Raw genomic sequence first — 23,590 nt, 5'->3', positions numbered from 1 at the left:
ATACACAGGCATGCACCTCTCCTGAGAAAGCAATAAATAAAAGACAGATTTGCATTAAAGCACACTGCTTAATGTATGTTTCAGTTTCAAAAACAATTTTAAAAAATGCAATGACATGGGAATCATACCTGCAGGACATGGAAAGGAACTGGTGTTGATGGCATTGATGTTGCCGACAAAATGGTAATGACCAGTGGATTTAGTTCAGCCTTCAGTTGGTCTGATAGTAATGGTCTGTCCAGAGAGATGTTGCACATGACCTCAATTACACCAGCAGAACAGAGTGGGAAGCACTCAGTCAATGAAGTCTCACCTGCCAGCAAAAGAAACAGCACACCATTTCCTAGAGTTCACACTTCTGAGGTTTTAGCCTCTAACCCTAAACATGATTTTTTTTTGTAACTGCAGAAAGACAATATATAGAACGCATCTTCCAAGCAGACTGATACGAATATATCCATGAATTTAACTGAGCCCTTTGAGGGCATTGCAAGACAAATATAAGGGGTGGCAATGTGTTGAATGGAACTGTGATCAGCATTTCTTGAATTCATACAAAGCAGTATTTTCCCCTAAAAAATAAAAAAATCTATACATATTGTACAAAATTAAACCTTCTCAGTCATGTCTTGTGACACACTACTGTGTATGTGGTAGTGTTCTCTTTATGGAGTTTTTCTTTTGTTTCTTCTTGTTTGGGCCATTTTGGGGCCTCAAAGCTTAGAAAATGAATGTGTAAACGCTAGTCAATGACAGCATGTGCTGTAATGACTCTAAAACAGTGGTCATTGCAATGTTCTGTTTCCTCCCTCCCCTCTTTTCGCTGTGTGCATGTCCCTGCTGTGGGACACACACAAATTTAGTACTTTTCTGCATGGTTGTGGGAAGGTGTTCTTTTTGTCTTTGAAACGTAACTGCAGTGAAACAACAAGGTTTTAAGGATCTGATTTTCTACTTTGTTCTGCGACTGGTTCACCCTCTTTTACTTTCTTCGTCTTGCATAAACACTGCTGTTGCCACGCCTCACATGATGAGCCTGTGTGAGGGCGCCAAAATATTAAACTGTTGTAGTTGCAAATAGTGACCGAATTTAGTACAGTTTCAATTACTGTATATCACATATCATCACACTGAAAAATACCATTGGACCATTAAAAGTAATGCACTGAAAATGTTGCTCAGGTGTGATGTGAAAAATGTGCTGGAAAAAATGCATCCATCCTATTTCTATACCGGTCTTATACATCTGGGTCCCAAAGACTGAAAGAATTAAAAAATTTAATGTTTTGACTGGAATTTATTTTCACTGCTCACTGAAAAACTGAGAAATGCATTATAGTGTCTCTGAACTTTTATAGTTAGAGATAAGTTTTATTCAAGAAGTTGCACATAAAAAAAAAAGTTTATCAAAATAATTAAAGGAGCAGTGTGGAAGTTCCGCTGTTCGTCAGATTCTGTAATTTCCGAGTGCGTTTGAATGGCATTCACTAGATTCTATCATTTCCGATTGCGCACTGAACGCAACACTCCAGCTTCAGAGATACCACAGTGGCCTGACTCTGCCTGTAGCACACAATACCGAACACATCCATCACTCAAATGTGTCACGATGTCTTCTCCATTGAGTGAAACCACCTTCTCAAGTTCTGAGGTAACTTTAAGCGATATAAATTATAAATAAATGTTACATTTGGTTAGATATTCTGTGAAAACTTACAGTGGCTGTTACTGTTAGTTGTTCTGCATTATATTAGTGTTTTGTGGACCCAAGGTAGCTACCTGCTTTGTAATAAAAGCTAATATTAGCTACGTAAGGCTGTTTGTATTTAGTCTGATAGAGGGATAGCATTAGCAAGCAACACTTGCATCTGGCTGACATTATCTTCAAAGCCTCTTAGTATCATATTACACTTTGATTGAAATCAGCTGATCTCTGTAACATGACAGTGAGTAATTCCTGTCCTGCTAGCAAAGCTACTTAGTAGTTTTGGCGCATAAACTCACGTGAATCAGCAGTTTTCAACAGGGACACAGAGAAAACGTTACGTTTGTTTAATCAGATCAGCTGATCTGCAAAGCAGCAGTGAATCACACTTCCGTCACCCTTTGTCCCATCTAGGCTACTGTAATAAATATGGCGACGCAAGTGGAGTCCTTCCAAGAAAGCCTTTGTGTAAATAAAAAGGCGAAATTTAAAGTAATAAAAACGTAACGACTCGTTTCATAGGGTGACTATATAGCAACAAAGTTATATGTATTATATTCCATTTATGTTAATAAATCACCATAATTATTACACACTGCTTTAATCATGAAAAATATAGAAAAGGTTTATTTTCTTCTACCGTCCTTTAATATTTCTCCTATCAGAAGTGAATTATTGGATCATTTTACCTCTTTGAAATTAAATAAAGACAAAAGTGACGATGTTTTTAAAATGGTGGTCGCCAGGAAACACAAGGTACAGTACAAAACTGATCATGAGGGATTACAAGTAGACATGGCTTTGTTTTAAACCAAAACCTTTGCATTGGTTTTGAGGCTAGTGTTGACTCACCTGCCACCAAATTAACAGGATCGATCTCAACAGATACAGTGCCAATCTTTTTGATGTCCTCCGGGTCAAAGGTATCTGTTTTCAACTCTTGAGCCCAGTTCTTAACTACACCATTAGAAAATGAAAAATAGACTGATATGGAATCATAACAGGCAAAATAATCAACCACCAGCATGCATTCATTCTCAATAGTGGTGCAATCATGTAAAATTCAACACCTCTAAGGCACAAATCATAAATATACCTGATTCTGGGCTCATCTCTGACTTGGAACTGAACAACAAATCATCTTTGTGTTTTCCAGTTGTGGATGACTTTCTCTCACATACGCTTCTCATTCTTTTTACCACAGTCTCGACAGCACCTTAGGGCCAAAGTCAATAATGATTTTTTTGTAAGTAATTGTACTGCAAATAGATGCAGTGTTTGGTTCATTTTGGGGCATTTGAAACTGATGCTCACCATAAATGTCTGCTGCATATTCCGACTCATCCTGAGGCAGTCTGATTGCTTTCAGTCTCTCAAAGCGGGCTTGGCTGGAAAGTTCCTCGTTGCTGTTCCATATCTGAAGCTTGATCTTCTGAGGAAGTAAACTGATCAGCATGGCCCTGTTGACTCTGACATTGAAATTCTGGGCCCAGCCAACCCATCTCTTATTTCCTTCCTGCCACGTCCTCAGAATCTGTTACAAATTTTACACAATTATTTTCTACATTTAGGTGCTCTAACAATTCAAAATCTTATGCAGCAGCATTATGTATTTCTGTGTGCATTTCAGCAGAATTCATAATCTTTTTGATCATATGTGTGCATTGATGGGGTGTTTATTGTAACTCTACACTATATTTGCTTACTTGTTGTTCATTAAGAATGTTCATGAACTCTTCATGAAGGGAATGCGCACATACAGACACGAATACACATGCAACAAGTCACGATTACCTTGAATTCATTTTCTTTGTACATTTTTACTACTGGTCCAAAAACTATCAGGTCCACGTTGGCTGTCTCTGTAGCATCTGGCAACAACTTGCATTCAACATGATAGCAGCTCTGAGCTCGAAGAGTTTTCACCATAACTGTAGATGAACTTCTGTCTGTTGTATGTGCCTTCTTAGAAGCATCAACTTCTTCCCCTGAAAAATAAAATGTTGATGGATGAGATGAAGAGTAAAGGGCATCTTTGATTTTTATTGTTTTTTGCAGTACACGTGAGCACATGATTATTCCAACACAAGTCATCCCTCTAACTTTCAGTTTAAATATCCTAATAGAACTCATTTAACGGATGTCAACCTTACCTTTTGGAACTGCTAGAGCAATGTAAACTGTCCATGTGACGTAATGGGAGCTGTCATCTGTCCGTACTGGGATATCATCAGTTGAACTGGAGCTATTTTTCAAGTCATGCTCTCCAGGCATGCTCTCAGAGGCAAGGACATCTTCCTGTCCTTCAACTGTGGCTCCTCCAGCTTCATAGTTTGGCTGTGAAATATCAAGACTCTCTGACATGTTGGCCATGGGGTCCGATGTCACAGCTGTGGGTTCCATGGAAAACACTGAAAGAAAGTGATAAGTGAATAACTGTTTCAGTCACTATAAGTAAAAGTTCCTCTTCTTTCTCTACACAGTGGGCTGTCTCCACTTTGGCTTAGAGCAAAAGTCTATTTTTAGGTTCACAGTGGACTTCAACTATTGCACAGACACCTGCCACGTTCAGACGTTTTCTGATGACATATGATGGATTATATCTGAGAGGGTGAACAGGCTGAGTACAGGGAGAAGTGGACAACTTTGTCACATGGTGTGAGCAGAACCATCTGCTGCTAAAAGAGGATCAAAGACAAAAGAAATGGTCATGGATTTGAGGAGGACTGGGAAATTAGTGACCCCTGTTTCTGTAACTATCTCAGTGTGCACAGTGACATTAAACTGGACAGGGTGAAAGAAGAAAGGTCAGAGCTGTCTCTGCTTTCTGAGGCAGCTTTCAACATCTATTTGACAATGCTGAGAATGTTTTATGAGTCTGTGATGGTCAGCGTGATCCTCTATGCTGTTGCATACTGGGGCAGCAGCCTGAGAGTAGTGGACACCAGCAGACTCAACAAACTGATCCACAAGGTGGGTAATGTATGACAGATGGAAGAGGGCTCCTCCATGGTGGCTTCAGAGAGAAAGATGTCCAAGTTAAGAACAATATTGGACAACTACCCATTACGTGACATGTTGGTCAGTCATCAGAGCAAGTTCAACAAAAGACTCGTCCCACCAAGATGCTCAACTGAACGGCACAGGAAGTCATTCCTGACTGTACAACGCCTCCCTCTGACAGTCATCCATGCATATGTGCAATCTCTATTAATATGATACAGTGAAGCCACAAAATGGACAAATAATCCTCAGGTAATTCCTGATAATACACCCGACACTGATACTGTCAGTTTGAGCAGGATGTTTGGTGGGAGCCGCAGATTACATTCTCTATCAATCTGAAAAACTGACAACGAAATCCTGTCAATAAATTTCGTGACTAAAACCTTTGTTTTGTAAACTAAGTTGATTCAACTCATTAATTTTAACTATACACATTTATTTGAGGTATCCATTGCTTATTAGCTGCATGTGTAATTATTAGAAGAGCTAATTAAGACTGATAGCCTCCCACAGTTTCGTATTTGAAATTAATGAGACTTTAAGATATTTCTATAGTTAATATGCTTTACAAATACATTCAGTGACCCATTATTAAAAAGTGGCGATAATAAAAGATTCAGGTTCACATAGTAATCTGACAAAGAGCACTGATGACTGCTTTTTAGCTGTTGCTTGGTGGACCAGTTAGGTAGAATTGTAATATTTAAAAGCAAGCCTAAACTTTTCTTGATAACTGTGTGCTTAACCTTTCTTAAACATTTTGAATCATCAACATACTACCATTTTTTCTCTCGCGCGCGTGTCCACCTGAGCCTGTGTTGTCAGGGATATGAGGAGAGTCTGGGGGGCGCGGGGGGTTGAACTAGCTTAGCCTGACGGTAGTAGCGTTTTAGGTCTTCTCTAAAAGTTTGAGTCATTTCTATCTTATACATACCTCTCTTCTTGTCACTTCATTTGGAATGTAGGTTCCGTAACTGCCACCTCATTTCAGTCTGTAGCTTCGGTGAAAGTTATAGTGCTATAGTAAAGGGATGCAGCGGGCGAGTCTGCCACACCTACTTTAGCCTGTTTGATTACCATGGGAGCAAAGTGTCACCATGGCAACCACTGCAGAGACGGAAGTGAAGTGTGGGTCTGTGGCCAGAGACGCAGCGACACGCAGAAAGTTGAATTTTCTTCACGGTTTGGTCAAAAGGATTTGTCTGCACGAACTTCAGTGGACCTTGTAACGCACAAGTATTTGCTAGAGAAAAAAAAAACGCAGTCAGTTTAGTTGATGAAGAATCTCTGAAAAAGGTCATTGGAAGTTTGGTGGGTCTGGTTAATCATTTTGCATAAACTGCAAATTTCGGAGTGGGTTATATAACTTGTTAGGAACGTCAGTTCCAGTTTTTCTCTTCTATTCTGCATGTACAGATAAGTCTTTTTAAGGGGCCCTGGGCAAAACATTAACGGAATCCCCTGCAACCAGACGTCTTATCTTTAGCCTACCGCAAACATACTTCGTGCTCAGGGCCATTCTACTCAAGTGTTTTCCCCTTATCTCATTATTTACTATTGCCATCAGTATTACAGGAATTAGGAACATCATTAAGAAATTATGTTAGATACGCTAGTTAGATTTTGCTGAAATTGTTTTGTGTTGCATGCAAAATGGCTGTTGAATGGCTTGTATAAAAGTTGTTCCTAAGGCAAAAAGGGGCCACTTTGATTAATGTGAATGATTAAACATGCTTTGGTTGATACCTTATTTTTGTACAACAAAATATTTAAAGCCCCTCATGAGTAGTCGTGTAGAGATATTTGACATGTAGACTTATTGTGTCTATAGTCTAAACATTCATTGCAACCAACATGAGGTGTAGAATGATCTATTGTATCTTTCGACTGATTTATTAGCATGAGAGGCAGTGAGATTTCGCTCTTTTATATTGACGATCAACAAGCTGAGGTAGATACAGAGTAGGGCATCCGCAGTTTAAATAGGCCATTAAAACTAGAATAATGTGCAAAGTAAAACAGAAAGGGTCAATACATTGGTGATTGTAACCATCACATCACATAAGCTGTAGTAAAATTAGCTTTGCATTGAATAAACTGCATTTTAAGAGATTGTGCAACTTGTGCAAAAGAGCTTCATTTAAGCATGTGTTTTACCCTGAAAACAGACCACACTGCTAAAATTCTGTAGCTGCAAAGGGCCCGCATACCTCTGCTGCCCGGCTTATTAGCCTCTTGGGCATCCTACATCTTAACAAGGTCTGCCCCAAGTGAATGACAAAAGTTTATACACCTGGTGATAATTAGGCTACACTCCGACAAACGGCGGTCCGAGACCGTTATAGTATGCGTGCGTTACTGAGACCTGGTTGGGACCCCTTGTTGTGGATTTTGGGGGCAGTGCTTAATTCAAATCTGCTCCATTTTAACACACGCCTCGCTTTGACTCCGCCAGTCTGCTCCAGGTTGCTGCACAGAGCAAGAAGAGGAACCCGCACAGGATGCTGAAAAAGGAAACAAAGTAACTGTTCCGTTTGTGGAAATGTTGCTCGGTCATGATGGATGCAAAGGACTCCATTGATCCGTACAGCCGTCCAGCGCGCAGGACACAATGGATTGTCAGCACTCTGGCTTACCATTACGGACTAGATCGAGGAGTGGAGAATGAAATAATAGTTTTGGCCACCGGATTAGATCAATATCTGCAGGAGATTTTCCACCATCTGGACTATCAAGGAGTGGGAAAAATCTCCGTAGAGGACTTCAATATATTGTGTGAAGTTTTGGGACTGAGCAAGGACTCGGAGGACACAGAATGTGCCGGTGTTTTAGACAATTTACCCAGCGAGCTCACTTTCAGACACTTCCACGCTAAACTTTGCGGATACTTCAGCACCAAGGCGGGGTGCCAGTATGAGAACGGCCGGCTGCTGGTCGGAAAGGACAGCGAGCATATAGAGACTCAGATCCGCCTGAGGAGCCCTTTGAAGCGGCGAGAAAAACTGCTGTCGGTGGGAGCGAGCGGTTGCTCCTCTCCCTCCCCGGAGGAGCGACATGCCTCCGGCTGCAGGCTCGGCTCCTGCGCCAGGGAATGCTACGAGGAGATTGTGGCCCTGGAGGAAGCAGAGGATCGGATAGGCAAGCTGGAAGATGAGAATGCAAGTTTGAGGGAGCTTGTTGAGGACATGAGAGCCGCGCTTCAGAGCAGTGATGCCCGCTGTTTGGCTCTGCAGGTGAGCGTAATGGAGATGAATGAGTGATTCCGTCTATTTTAGGAAGTCGGATCATACAGTACCGCCACCCCAAAACATACTTGTAAGGATAGGGTCCCCAGACAGCTGCCATCATCCACAAGATGTTGTTATTAAATAGCTTCGAGTTTCTCTATAAATCATTGACGGATTATAACCCTTAATGAAATAACTGTTGACTAATTATAAGTTTTTAGTTAGTGTTGCCTCAAGTGGAATTAAAAAAAAAAGCCAGGCAACATGGATTGCCTCACCAGCCTCCCAGTATTTAGATTACAATAACTTGACTGTGTTGGAATAAACTGAATAGAACTGAACTGTATTTGGTTCAAATGAACGTGTCTATTTTAATTTATGCTTCATTAACCATCAATACAGTATTAGCTACTAAATATTGGGTAATCTATTAGAAACTGTTAAAAAACTGTAATTCATTAATTCATTCAAATCAATGGTAATGAGTAACTAATTGGATCAGTTACAATTTGCATAATTTGAATATAATTATAATGGCTTATCATACAGCTAAGGGTTTAGCTTGGAAATTACTTTCTGGCTCACTAGCAAGAGAACCTCTGCTTGGTAGTTGTTAGTGACTTATTATGTAAGTGATCTATTTATAAAGCAACTAGCCAAAGTATAATAGTTCAACAAAATGCACATTTTCTCAGATGTATGCAAGCCAATTTAGCATATATCTTGATCTTGCCTCTTCAGGTCACCTGTTCCTCTTCCCCTCAGGTAGGACTATGGAAAAGTCACTCCAAACATAAACCAGAAAAAGGATGTTTTCTTTCTCAGCCAAGACAAACTGCCCAGAAAAGCTTGGCCAACCTCAAAAGCAACTCTTACAGCAACCTAAAGAGTTTACAGAACATTATCCATGAGATAGACCTGCTTCGCAGCTCCAGAGACCGGCAGGTGGAAGAGGCCATGCTGTGTAATCAGAGACTGGAACAGGAACTGTGGAGCTCTAAAGAGACCGTGGCCGTTCTGGAGGACTGTAACAGGGTCCTGAAGAGGGAGCAGGTGGGCATGAGGAGGAAGGTGGAGGAGGCCAGGCAGGCGCTGCTCAGTGGACTGGGCAAAGTGAAGGAACTGGAAGAAAAGGCCAGTCATGTTCCAGCCCTGCAGAGCCACATTCTCCAGCTGGAATCAGAGCTTCTGTACTACAGGTAAAAAAAAATAATAAAAAAATAATAATAATAAAGAATAATAAATCACTTCTATTTGAATGTTTAGGGCGCCATATAAGAGTCATTGCTACTTCTTATGATTGTGTCATATCTGAAGTGATTTCTTGTTGAGAGGTAAGGCAGTAGCACCTGCCTGAGGCAGTGAACTGCCTTTAGATGTCTCTACCTCAATAAAAAAGTATTTTTCACCAAAACACATGGAAGATGTTCTTCCTCATGCATTATTTTCAATATGTATCACTTTTTTAAATCCTACCGAGTTTGCATCAGTGCATCAGTCTTTAATCAGCATCAAGAATGCACATTGTGTCACCTGCCTGTCATGATCAGCAGTGACTCACAACCCTGCCAGTCTTATCCCAAAATATCAACTATGAGACTGTAAATTTTAGCCTTGAAAATAAGTACAACATGTATCATCTTTTGTATATTTGCTAAAGGAATGGCTAACCATAAGCTATCCAACAAGACTCTGCTAAACAGTAGCAGGAAACATCAGATTGCCACTTTGACCAAGTGAACAACTGTCCGACACAAGGGGTGTGATGTCAAAAAAACAACCATTAATAGATGTCACTTGAAAAATTTTCAAGTTCAAGTTGTTTTAGATTCGCTATTCTGTTGTCCGGCTCTGAGTTGCTGTTAACTTAACTCAGTGATTTGTTGCCTTAACCAAACCAGAAAGTGACAGCGTTCTTTTTGTAAAATGTTGCCATGTTATCACGTGAATGTAACTCCGTGAAAAAGGACAGTTCTTATATGTTGGTCTTAAACTCGCATCTCACAGCTGAAAATACATCACTGACATCTGTTCCATTGTGAAAGTACTTACATGAGTTGTTTTTCCCTCCTAACACTCGTAGAGTTGGTACTTTACAGAACCGTTCTGTGTTTTATTTAAGGGTATGACCTGATGACTTATATGATGTTTGATATTGGAGGACTTGTTGCAAAGACACACAATGACTACTTATAAGTACTTAACACAACTTGACTTCAAAATTAAAAGAGGAAAAAAAACTTTAAATATATGCAGTGCCGTTATGAGAATGGAGGTATTTTGAAGGTAAAGTTAAAGTTAGTGGTGCAAGTTCTGCAAGGAGCATATTAACTAATTAAAATATTTCCTGTAATGCCACTTTGATGTATCTTGTTACATTCTGACCCAAGAATGTAGAGTGAATGCATAGATTAGGCAGGCACCTCTCTATAAGGTCCAATCAGCTGTCAGACTTAATAAAAACAAGTCTTTGCTGTTCCACATGTCATGTGGAATGAGGGCTTGTTTTGGAAGGCTATTGCATCAGAGAAGCCTTTGTGGCTCGAATTAACCATAATGAATTATAATTCCTCCTACATCAGAATGAAATGTCTCTGTTTATCTCTGGCTTGATGCCTGGAAAGCCGTGCCATACTATTTTGAAGGCTTGATGTGGTTACTTTTCCAATTTTCAGCCCTGTTGTGTTTAAGTTTATTGAGCGGCTTCGTGTGTGGCAGGCCGGTCCTGTCTGAGTGCCGCTACTGTTGGGAACTATTCATTTTAGTGGAAGTACGGGTGTAATTGGACTTTTAAAGTACAAAGCCATTGGTTTAATGTTTATCTATGTGTCAGTTGTCCCTGCACTAACCATATAATCAGTGTCTGCAGGTCTGGGTTACTTTGATAGCAGATGTCGCTACATGCTTGTAACGTCTACATTATGGAGTCTAAGACACAGTCATGCACAACCAGAAGCATATAATTAACGTTCTCTACCTGCTTTTAGGTATTCTAAATAACAAATTCAACAACCGCAGTACCTTTCCTTTAACCCTAAACTCTACTAATCTATGCAGACTGTGTTCCGAAGTCTTTTCACTGCCCTTCTATTGATGCCGTAATGGTAAATAATTCAAAACCACAAAGGCGAGTGAGAGCTCTGTTGAGTGAGAACTTCAACACGCTGACTGTTCTCATCAATCTCTGCTCACTTCTTTCACTCTGCCCTCAAATGAACAATAACCCATAGGCACCCTTGTCCTATGGATCTTAGCAACCAAGCCCTCGTGAACATTCTCAATGAAAGGCTCAATGCTTCCTCAGTTCCATTTTATTCCAAGAACTCTGTGAGAGAGCACAGGGTAAGGTGAGCTGTTATACTCTATAATTTTAGCAAGATGAGATATTTTCTCATTCCCCCTTTTACTTCTTGCTCCAAAACTGCACAACTCTGTGTTATCTTGAAATTAAGTCATTATTCTTTCAACATGTGATCTTCAGTGTTAAATGTCATGGAACATATGGCCTGAGTAGTACGGTTAGGAGTCTGTTGACATGATTGGCCGTAACCTTATACCCGTGGCTTATTTCTAAAATGCTATGACGGATAATGAGATCAGCTCAAGAGCTACTGAATCTCAGTGATCCAGTATCTCCAGACTTATTAAGATGGGGTTGCAGGGAGGGTGACAGATGACACAGCTTGTCTCCTGTTATTCCCCTTAAGCTAATGTTATCTGGAAAACAAAGTATACTCTCTTTTTTAACATAATTAATAATTTATATCAAATTTAATTTTAAAACGTTTTTTAAACATTATGAAAAATCATCTGGTCTCCACCAGATCTTAATATTAGGTAAACACAACCTCAGACGAACAACAACAAATGACATATTACACCGTGTTAGTATTTACTTTATAAAAACTGAACCAAATTGAGGCAGTGTGTGAAAAGCTAACCACACCCCATGTTTCAACAGCTTGTGTAACCCCTTTGAGAAGCACAAATATGAAGTAATCATTTTCTGTATGATGTTATCAGTCTCTTCTTTACTGGAGTTTGACTTTGACTACAACATCTTGATTCTTTTCTTTTTCATACATTCTGTTGTAGATTTGCTGCTGTGTTTGGGATCATTGTCCTGTTGCATGACCCAGTTTTCAGCCAAGCTGAATGATGGCCTCACATTTGACTCTAAAATACTTTGGTGTACAGAGGAGTTTATGGTTTATACCACACTTGACAGTTGGTTATGGGTGTTTGGCTTTTTTCTTTACCAAACATGGTGTTGTGCATTATGACCAAACATCTACACTGTAGTTTTGTTTGTTCAAAGGACATTATTCAAGAAGTCTTGTGATTTGTTCAGATGCAACTTCACAAACCCAAGCTGAGCTTCCATGTTTTCTTTAGAGTGAAGAGGCTTTTTCCTGCAGCCCTTCAAAAGCAAACCATAGCATTTAACTTACTAACTGGGGTCTGTAGAGTCTAAGATTTAAATGTAGTAGATTCACATAGATCGTGTGTGCTGTCAGGAGAGAAGTCCCCATCCTTTTTATTTTAAATCTAATTCTCAATCTCACAGTTTTTTTTTTCAGTTTTTTTTTATAAAAAAAGAATCCTCTCCATGCTTTCAGTCAACATCTTAACAGAAGTCAGTTTTTAGAATGTGGTCCTCAGTTTGAAACTTTAGGTGTGTGGGTGTTGTTGCATAACATGTCTGTGATTGCTTTGGATTGAATGTGTGAAGAGAGGCCAGTTTTAGAGCCATATAGAAGCAACGCATTAAAAAGCAGTTAATCAGCACAGAAAGGTCTTTGCTATGATTTACTGAAAAGTGTTACTTTTAGCTTTTTAAAAGTAAAGGCAGCCCATGTCTGTCACTTAAATCTACTGAACTCCTGGGGCCAGAGGGATTAGACAATAGGAAGCACAGCGAGAGGAACAAAAAAAAAGATGAGGGGGAGATGGAGCCTACCATTTGGACGAAGAGGCAAACACTCAGCTGTTTGTTCACAAAACAACAGACATGTTTTGCAAGGTCCTCATGCCAGGAATGGTTACATTCATCTTTCACCTCCTATTTGTGCCATTAAGAAAAGACATGGAGTGCAAACTCCCTCATTGAAAGTTAACTTTGGCCATGTTTCATCCTGAGCTTCTTCAGTTTGACTGTCTCCTGTATTCCAGACAGCTCACTTAATGTTGTCCAGCAATATTGAGAGAGTAAATGGATTACATATACTTATAGAAGTGTGCAAGTTTAAAACTCAGCGGCACGCCTGCAGACTTCTCCGCTGCATGTCTCTAACCCCTAGCTCTCTAAAGGCAGGCCCCAAGGGAGGTATAATCTCCCAGCCTTTTCATGCTCCCTGCATGGTGCCAGAGAATAGGGGAAGAGGAGGGTCTAGAAGACCATTTATCTGCCACAGCACAAGAGCTGCAGCATTGTGTGGTGCAGGTGCTGCCAGGGTATTCATACTTTTTAAATAGAGAGGACAGGACACACTGTGGACCTGTGGCATTCTGTGTTGCTGCCTTGCTTTGTTTCAAAAAAGCCGTCAAAAATGCACACTGCCAAGTGGACTCATTTTCACAGTGAACTGCTGCTCCGCTCTCTCTCACTCGCTGGTTTGGAGGTATGCTTACATCAGCAGAAATACATCACATACAAAATATCTTATAAACTTATGCCACCCACCGTCTTTGGATTTCTCTCCTTGTACTTTTAATAACCTCTGTTGTTTGACTTTGGAGAGTTTTCACTTTTCTTGCTAAGGAGAGCTTAACCACCTTCTATAAATGTTACAAGCACTGTTTTTTTGATTAAGTCCTCAGTTAGTCCTAAACTTATCACATTACTGAAGCTGCTTTATTTGTATCCCAGAAACCACTTCATTGTACGAGCGCGACCCAAGAGGACTTGATTAATAACCGTCAGCTCTGCAAACAAGACCTCTCACCTCTCACCTGTCTCTGTCATGTAAAAGGGCATCAACGAGCATCAAACTTCAAGTTAAAGTTCAGGTTTGCGACGTGCCCACTTTTTAAAGCTTTGCAGAGAAAGGAAACTGTCATTGACCGATGACACCTGAAAGAAGAAACGGCTCTTGTGGGAAGAGGAGGGTGAACACTGATGATGGGTTTGTTAATGGAAAGTTCACTTCAACATTGCACTGTGGTAAACACAGGGAGTATTCTGGGTGTCCCAGCTCTAACAGCAAACAGCTGAACTAGCTCCCACGAGACTAAAGAACAGCTTTAAACTTTTGCTAATAGACTACAGGATTCTATCAATTAGAAACACCCTGACTATGCACAACAAAACACCTCATGTACATTTTACTTATGCATGTTTGTGCCTTTGGGGATGTAGTGATAATTAGGCTACATAATACAAACACTAAAGAATTTTCCCAGTCAAGAGCTGAAATTTAAGCTAACAATTGCTTAATAACTAATCCAACAATAACATTCACATTTATTTTGAGTCATGAATGGTTTAATCTTTTACCTCTGTTCTGGCATATTTGCATTGTAATGCTGTATTTAGTACCCATTGTGTTAACCAACTAATCACTAACACTTTCTCTCTGCAGTTTGCTGCTGGAATGCTAATTACTGTCATATAATTTGTCAGATTTTTTACCGAAAAGTGCTCCCAACTCACGTGATTTAAGCAATGAGGCCGAACCATTAAAACCATTACGAATCATTAAAACTGAACATTTAAAACCAAAACAAGAAGCGTACTGATGACAAAACACACTGCTGAGCTAGGAAAAACTGCACTCTAACTGTCTGTGGCCTTATCTTCTTCAGTTAGTACCTTCAGGTTACACTTAGCTTACCTTCTTGGTAACATAGAAGATACATTTGTGCGGCTTAAAGATTTGTGCACAAAATGTACATCGTTTCCCCGGCAGATTTAGAAAATGTTTAGCATTTCAATTAGAGTGTATTTCCCACATTGTTAACACACTGTTTGGTGCTGTGATGCTAGTGTACTGGAGATTTAAAATATATTTTTCACTGCTAACAGCTATCAACATAATTATTGTGTTATGTGAAACTGAAACTAATCAGTAAAATTGTACTGTGGAAAACAAAGAGCTGAAAGTTGACAAAACTGTTGACTTGAGACAAACAGCAAACTAACATAATAAGTCTTTGGGGTTTTAGCTCTGTGAACTAGTCCTTTTATATGAAACGCAGCTTAGCTTCTTGTGAACACAATGTATTATTCAGTATAGCTTAAGATATGCATAATTTCCCTTCCACAGAAAATATTTAACATTTTGATTGGTGTGTATTTTAGTTAAATTTGAAGAATTTCTTTGATTTGGGAAGAATATCTAATTTCGCTTCCAAACACAATGTCCACCATGAAGTCCACTAGCTTGTCGCCAGTGCTGCTTTTCTATTGTTTTGTGTTAAGAATACAGTTTTGTGTTTTTGCTCAAAATAACTAATAAGAAAATCAATTAACCAAGACTGTAAAATTGCACACTACTGTCCCCAAAACAACAGCTAAATGATACTAAAATATAAAGGTAAACTGTAAAGTCCCATCTAGGTTTATCAGTATATAATGTAAAGGCAAGAATGAAAGTGTAACACTTTTTTAGTCATTTGTCCAAAATAGGAAAAATAAATGGAATCATGCTTTTATGATTAATTTTGTCAGCATGCATGCTGGCACATGGAGCACACAGATCTATGATGCCTGTATAAGTGATTAACGATAATATTCTGTCTGTCTGTGTTGCTGCATCCAACAGCCTATCCACCATCCAGTATGTCTAGTTGGACTGTGTTGAGGTGTCCTTGCTTATGCAGTTTGAATTTCCATCCTTAACACCTCCACCACACACGTCAGGGTGCTTCATCACTGTCAAAACAGGCTATGGAAAATATTTCTTTCAAGCGTCTAAATATTGCTTTTACTGGAAAACAAATCAGAACTAGTTTTCATTTTCCATTCAGAAGGTTCTTCTTTTTACTAGCCATGTCTGAGGACACGATGACAGAAGCCATGGCCTTGCTACAGTATTCACCGGTATTCAGTGGACAAAGGCTGCAGTCTCACTCTGACTAGCATGAATTAAAGTTTAGTCAGCCACACGGCAGCTTGCATGTGAAAAATCCCTCCACCAGCTCATTCCAGAATGTGGTGTTTCCAGAGCAACCAGAAGGTTTTGTGTGTTCACGTCCATGTTGGTCTTACTACAGCTGCTGACCCTCGTGAAATAACTCCTTCTCTCCCTTATAGCTCCAGCTATGGCTTAAACACAACTCTCTGATTGATTGCCTGAAATCACACTACAATTACTGACTTTCTGTAAAGTCCATCGTTTCTCTCCAGAGAAACACAAAGAAAACTGAAGTCATTCTCAGATGCACAATATAATGTTGTCTTACAGCATAGTCTGCCTCGTGCCAGCAGGATATAAGCATGAGTGCTCTGTGACATTTTTTTTTTCAAAGTCAGGCTGCTGAAAATCTTTAGGAGATTTTCTCTTTTTTCTCTCTTTTTTTTCCCGGCAAGGCATCATCATCTGGAAACACTTATGCAGTGATTTATGAAGGCCCCCTATCGGATTTCCCCCTGCACAAAGGAGCAGACAGCAGAAAAAAACCTTAAAACTCAAACCATTACAGAACCATTGATCCACCCAAACTCCAGCCCCAGGCTTTTTATCGGGAGTAAATGCTTGAATGTGACCATGACATACGGGAATACATGAAAAATAGGCAAAAAAAGATTTGCAGATGTTTTCATCTGAAGATAAAAGTGGAGTTCAGGTAAAAAAAAAAAATCTTTTTTGCAGTTAAAAATACTGTTCTGCTAGAATGATTTAAGTTTACATCCTACAAACAAAATCCTGCATACTAATACTGCTGACCCACTTTACTGTAAAAATGCCTTAAAGATACAGTGTCTGGTTTTAATTACCCCACCCAGATTCGGCATATGGTATTATGGGCCCCATAAAATTATCATAGCGGTCGTAGATGTGCAGTAATACACAGTTGTGTTACATGATATTTTCTCTTTGATGTTTGAAATTGGTTTGGGCTCAACTTCTCTCATCTGTGCAAGTCTAAAATGTAGTTTTAGCCTCTTTGGTCTCAGTTTATAGACAGAGCTGCTCACAACAGCACAGATGGGCTTTTTCGCAAAGAACATGCACTTAAATGGCTATACTGAACCTACAGCACTCTCTTTCAGGTCAGAAGTGTCAAAGCTACAACTCCCAAGCCGCTCTGGGGTAGAGCAGCAGCCGAGTATCAGCATCAGGCCGCCTCAGAGATGCTGCTTGGACACCCAACATGACCGCTGTTCCCCGACAGGTCGTGCTGTGACGACCCCAGACAAGAGTGAGACAAGTTTTTCCAAAAAAGCACATTGTAGAGCTAATGTTGGCCATATTTGCATCTTTTTTTAGTTTATTCAGTTTATTCCTCTGTCAATAGCCTTTTGTGCGTGTATAGTCTCAACTGAATATCAAGATGATTTTATTATTTTCATGATTAATTGATTAATAATTTGTTTTATAATAGATCAGAGAATATTGTCACAGTTACTGCCCGATTAGTTGGACTAGCAGTACATACCCTAAAGATATCAAAATTACTCAAAAGCTTGAACTTAAATACAACTTCTTAATTTAATCAACCTCTTGTCTTTAGACCGACAAAGATAATATGATGATTATAGAATTGATAATAGTGTGTTGTGTCCAGTGGAGGAGCAGCTGTTCCGGTCAGTAGAGGGCCAGGCGGCTTCGGATGAAGAGGAAGAAAAGTGGACCGGAGATCAGCAGAGGCAGGTGGATGAGGTGAAGAGGATCTTGACTAAGCTGTCATGTTGTGGTGAAAGGTACAGTACATCTGTGTTACTACTTCATTTATATAATGATACTAAGTGACTTTAAACCTGTGGCCTCCACTGCAAAATGTACTTAAATGGCTATATATCCACAGAAAGAGGTGTTATGTGAAATAGTCTTGACTAGTTAGTGAAGATAAACAACAGTTAGAGAGCTCTCAGTTTGGAGTAGCAGGGAGAGATTCATTGATCGGTTGTGAATTACATAGTGGTCTAATCCCAAAATAACAACTGCAAGACAGTAAAATTGATTAGGAAAACAGAGTTCCTCACTGTAGTACTGGATGCCAACGTAATGCCTGTCTAGAGTAACTACAAAGCTAGGCAGGGTCTTCCTAAAGCACTCAGGTCCAAAGACAACAAATTTAGTTTTGTTTGAATTTAGAAGCAGAAATTTCAGTCATCCAGTTATTTTTGTCTTAAAGACATTCTTGTAGTCTGACCAATGGACTGGTTTGATTTTGTTTCATACTTTATTATAGCTGAATCAAAAACTGTCATAGCAATGAAAATGTATGCCTTACTGTTTAAGAATATTACCTAATGGAATCATGTATAAAGTGAAAAAATAATCGGTCCAAGCACAGAACCCTGCGGAACTCCATGTGTCAAAGCTTGGACACTCTGGTCTGTGCGCAACCATGTTCGTTTGCATTAATGTGCTAAAATATTGTATCTACAGAATCTGAATAAAAACACACACCTAAACTAACTGGCAGTTTTTGTGTTTCGCTCAGATAAGACTTCTTATGGGGTACAGTACCATCATTGTATTTGACAGCCACTACAGCACTCAGCCTGATCTGTCTTCTGGTATATGTTCTTAACCAGGTGTGATGACAAGGCATTCAAGAAGCTGATGTCTAATTTCGGAAGCTCAAGAAGCGAAGAGAGTTGCAGCGCTGTGGTGGAGCTCCTGGAGAGGGTGACCAGGTTGCACAAGCAGCTGGAGCTAAAGGAAAGCAAAGCTGAGCTTGACATGGATCAGGTACAAACCACCACTGAGCTCAGTCACACCAGGGTGGGCTTCTGCAATGCCGTCATCAGTCAGCATTTGATCATTTAGATGAAAAGCTTTTCTCTGGACAATATTCTGCCTTGCTTTACATCCTAAGACATTTTGCGGCTGTGTGCACAGTGCTAAATAAGATTAGAGAGGACTGGTGAAGGTTGTTATGAAAGTGGAGGGCTAAACCACAGCTAATGGTGTGATCCTGCAGCTTCCACCTAACCAAACCACCAGCAGTGGCTGCAGAGCCTCCCTCTGTGTGTGTGTGTGTGTGTGTGTTTGCAGCTGTTTCTCACTGGAGTTGACCACAAAAACACTCCCTCTTTTTGCTGCACAACACTTCTTGAATTAAAGCTCTCTTGACATAGTCCGACTTTATTTTCACAACACAGGAAGACAGGCAGAAGGGGAGCAGTGATGTAATGAGTTCCCAGAACATCTCAGCACTCAGAGAGGAAAAGTTAAAACTAAACAAAGTCCCGACTGTGAGGCTTTGTTTATGTGCAGGATGTGTGGGGTCAGACCTTTGTCCTTCAATACGCCATGACGTAAAGGTGCGCTGCAGGGATTTCCAGCAGTTTTGGCAAGAACACCAACAAAATGTGGACTGAAACTAAATGAAAGCCATAACAACTGACATGCATTTACAAAGCGTATATTCATTATTTAAGATGCTTAGCAGTAGAACTCTCCAAAAGTTTAATATTTAAGCTTAGAGATATCTAAGCTTGTGTATGGCTCCAGAATATATATTAACAAGTTTCATCATGTGTTTTGCCCCTGGTCAGGTTGATATTTTTTACTTATTCTTAATCATGCTGATAAAAAAGAGCAGAACCAATAAATATTTGACCCAAATGTGTGTGTAGGCAAAGCCACAAAGTGCAATGGAGCTTTAATGTTGCCTTAGACCAACAAGTCACACCGTTTACCACTGAAACACACTGTAGTTTGTCTTCACTCACTTCCTGACTCACTGTCCCACTGCTGGAAATACCAAGTACCAAATGTGTTGTCTTGTTTGAGCAAGAGATAGTGTTTTTGCTACAGTGCCCATTGGTCTGAAGAAGTCACACCTGTTGATGGTGTTCCAAAAACAACCCGTTTTAAGTTTTTATGATGCCGTATAAAACCAGAGTGACATATTAAATGAGAAAGAGTCCTGACCCTATGCCAGGCCGAAGGAGTTCATTGTGTTTTATTTGTTTGAACGATTTTGGTGTTTTTTCAGATGAAAGACTCCCTGATGCAGGAACTGCAACAGAAGGCCGAGGAGACCGAGTTGCTTGAGATGGAGCTGCAGATGCTGGAGACAGAGAGGGTTCGTCTGTCCCTGGTGGAGGAGAAGCTTGTGGACATCCTGCATCTCCTGCAGCAGCTCAGAAACCTGGTTAGTGACAGCTTCAGGGTAACTCTGTTCATAGGAGTCATATCTGAAGGGATATTCCAATTGAGACCACTGACAGCAAAGGCCTTGTGCTTGTGTTCAACATACAACATACTGTGCAAATAGTCTTGAGCCATCCCTCATTTCTTTATACAGTACATTGTCAAGAAAACACACAACTCAAAATACATTAAATCAGGCATAACAGAGTTTGTATAATTCTAATGAGCTTGAAAGTCAATATTTGGTGTGTCCACCTTTATTCTTCAATACAGCCTGAACCCTCTTAGACAAGCTTTTAGGAATGTCTTCAGGAATAGTTCTCCATGCTTCTTAAAAAACTTTCTAAAGCTCTTCTTTGTTGGTGGCTTTTATTTCGAGCTACATATATTCCTACGAACGCAGACCAATAAAAAGGCTCTAATATTGGTGAAAAATTATGGAAATTTGTTTACAAGATTCATAAGATAAATGAATGAATTATGCAGCTGGGAACTTGTCCTATAACCCAAAAATCACCCAAACATTAGTGTTCTAGTGTTAAGAAATAGGAAAAAATGTCAGAAAAGACCAGCACACAGGACCAATGAGAATCATGTGGGTCTTCACTTGATCCATCTACTGTTCACTGAAGCCTCATCAAAAATGGTTTCCATGGAAGGGTGGATGTCAAGAGGCCATTCTTAAGAAAGGGAAGCAGAGAGAAAAGGCTGAGTTATGCCAAATCACACAAGAACTGGGATAAAAACCAGTGGCAATAGGTTTTATGGAGTGATGAATCCTCTCCAGGCCCTGACCTCAACATTATTGAAGCAGTGTGGGATTGTCTGCTGTTCATCTTCTATAGATAGTTTATTAGCCCTGATACTTCTTTTGTCCTCCACTTGTCCAGTTGCCTCAAAATTTTAAGAACACATTGCACACCGTGCTGAAATATACCAAGTTTCCAGCTAATAGCTTTTTGGGAATCACTTTGTTTTGTTTTTTTTTCCAAAAAAATACTATTTCATACCTGTCAAACTGTCAGAACTGGGTTGGTTATATGTGGTGTGGTGGAAGTTTGGACCCGGATGCAGATATTTAAAGGAAAACTTGATTTATTTAAACAAAAACAACAGAAAGCGCAGCTGAGCCGGAAAACAATAAATCTAAACTGTAGAGAAAACAAACAAAACTTGGCTATGGCTGTGAACAAACATGAGGCAAAACCTGATGTGACAAACCATAAGCAATAATGATGGTGAGGATTTTGCAGTGAACATAAAGGACCCTGGAAACTAAATACTGTGGGGAAGTGATTGGTGATGGAGTGCAGCTGAGAACGAAACAGGTGACGTGGATGAACCTAATGATGGGGCAAGAGTGACTGGGGAAAACAATGGTAAAACTAATGACTTAATATAAACCTAAAACATGAAAAAAACGAAAGCAATAACAGAAAAATCAAAAGCACAAAACCCAAGACGTGACACAAACTGTGTTATCATGTGTCTTTGTGACAGGCTTCTAGTAACCATATACCTAAAGATATGAAGTAAAGAAGAGTAAAATTAGTTTTGTAAGCTTGAATCATTGTGTGGAGTGGTTTAAAAAAATGTAAAAAAAACATATTCCTCTGAAAATCATCAGATACAAGGACTGGACTGAAAATGAGTGAAAAAGCAGCTAATGTCCAAAGAAAAGGAGAATCTGGCTGCTTTATAAAAAAAATATATAAAGAAACGAGGGGTGGCTTATTTGCACAGTACTGTATCAATATATATTTTTCTGGTGAAATTGGAATACAAAATTCAACTTTCAAATACAACGGTGGTCTGCGTCTCTGCTTTTGTATTCCAACCCTTCCGACAGTGCAACAACGAGCAATTGATATCACTTGTCGACCGTGTGTGAAAGCTTATGTGGCTACAAGAGTCAGTTTTACCATCAAAGTGTCTTTTAATTACATGATAGCTTTCTGAGAATAACTCTCTTGTTTTTGAGAATGTCTCACGGAGGTCTCTGGGGAAAATCTTACTCAGCACTTTGGAGTCTGGCAGCGACCCGCAACACGGTTAGTAGCGCTCACACGGCCAATAAAATCAATGCAAGAGCTGTGAAATGCGACAATGAATATTCACCGTTAGCCAGAGCATGGAAATAAATGAAGTTCTCTTTGGGTCGCCTGTAACTTGATTCCCACTGAGGTCACTGCTCTGTTTTTACACAGGCAAAGCCCACATTCTGGAGGTGCTCAACGCTCTTTATCATGAACTGGCTGCTTGTGAGATTTTGTCTAGTGGCGGACCTCTGGAGAAGACCCAGAGTCAGCAGTCCCTCAACACCCTCATCATCTCCTGCTAAACAAGACTGCCTCCTGCTGGGCCCACAATGCCCCAGCACCTTCACAAGGACGCTGAAAACAGTGGTCAAATATCGAGCTGACTGATGTGTATAATGTATCATACTTTTTGCTTATATACGTCTCATACTGTGTCTTTATGGTGATGTTAGTCACCATATCCTTGCTTACACATGTTTTTAAGAACTTTCCATGATCTCAAAGTTTGTTTTTTCTTTATGTGAAAATGTCAAAATAAGCTCAAATTTAAAGATGTTTGAATTGCTCCTTAAAATCTATTAGCCTGATGTACAGATAAACATCATCCCTGACAGTGATAACAGAATTTAAAGGAGCCCACATGTCAGTCAAAAAGCATCAATTTCAAGATCAAATGGTTCAAGATCAAAAAGCTAAATGAATCATATACAGAGAAATTGACAAATACAACTGTGGAGACCATTGTTGGTGTGTTCTGTTGCAATCCTCAGGATATTTCAGTGATGTGTCACTGGGTCCATGGGACCATCAACCACTTTGTATCCAATTATGTTGTGTCCATTTATCCTTGGCTAAATGCATCTTCCGAGCTGGACCAATAAAAAGCCAATGCACTCATCAGTAAGAATAAAGAATCAGTTTTTTTCAAGCCAGATCTGTTGTGATCCATCTGCTTTCAATTGACAAAGAAATCAATAAATGACTATTTGTTCTTGATAGCACTGAAACAGCACTGATAGTATAATTAACCCGAGACATGCATTCGTTAAGTATCTATACCTTCCCAGCCCCTTTTCTCGTGTTGTGTTGGAAATCCCTAATGGCACCAGTTCATGAAATATATTGAGACATACCACTGGCTTTATAGGACACATACCAGACTGGTTTATAGTATGTCACTCAAGATTCCAATCGGCTACTCAGTAAGAAAAGTTAGTCATTGAGTCCCACAGGGGCAATAAATACATTTCCAGTTGCTATTCATATGAAAACCAGAGGTATATTTCTATAAAAGCAGATTAAACAAATAAGTCAAACTTTTAGCATTTTAAAGATGGCCAG

The 23,590-nt window shown here is 39.7% G+C and overlaps 1 protein-coding gene across 2 annotated transcripts; it reads left to right on the top strand.

Moving 5' to 3' along the window:
• Positions 1–7,163: 7,163 nt before the first annotated feature.
• Positions 7,164–23,312, top strand: efcc1 (EF-hand and coiled-coil domain containing 1). 2 transcript variants are annotated; one of them, XM_072382931.1, is made up of 8 exons: positions 7,164–7,944; positions 8,704–9,137; positions 17,153–17,301; positions 17,668–17,803; positions 18,644–18,800; positions 20,053–20,211; positions 22,192–22,261; positions 22,418–23,312. In XM_072382931.1, exons 1-8 carry the CDS (start codon positions 7,267–7,269, stop codon positions 22,549–22,551), a joined length of 1,917 nt encoding a protein of 638 aa, XP_072239032.1. In that variant the 5' UTR covers positions 7,164–7,266; the 3' UTR covers positions 22,552–23,312. The 2 variants fall into 2 exon arrangements, with proteins under 2 accessions (XP_072239032.1, XP_072239031.1); XM_072382930.1 differs by having other exon boundaries at positions 8,680–9,137.
• The last annotated feature ends 278 nt before the right edge of the window (positions 23,313–23,590 follow it).

This window comes from Leuresthes tenuis, unplaced genomic scaffold, assembly GCF_036924035.1.
Source record: "Leuresthes tenuis unplaced genomic scaffold, fLeuTen1.0.hap1 SCAF_3, whole genome shotgun sequence".
NCBI lineage: Eukaryota > Metazoa > Chordata > Actinopteri > Atheriniformes > Atherinopsidae > Leuresthes > Leuresthes tenuis.
The sequence above is the reverse complement of the archived record's forward strand: the minus strand, read 5'-3'. Positions and strand labels throughout refer to the sequence as shown.

Excerpts from the sequence above, each read along its gene's own strand:
- efcc1 (XM_072382930.1), top strand. The coding sequence starts at position 7,267 with ATGATGGATGCAAAGGACTCCATTGATCCGTACAGCCGTCCAGCGCGC. Across the intron at positions 18,801-20,052 it reads CTGAGCTTGACATGGATCAG|ATGAAAGACTCCCTGATGCA; the intron begins GTACAAACCACC and ends GTGTTTTTTCAG. Across the intron at positions 20,212-22,191 it reads TGCAGCAGCTCAGAAACCTG|AATGTCTCACGGAGGTCTCT; the intron begins GTTAGTGACAGC and ends CTTGTTTTTGAG.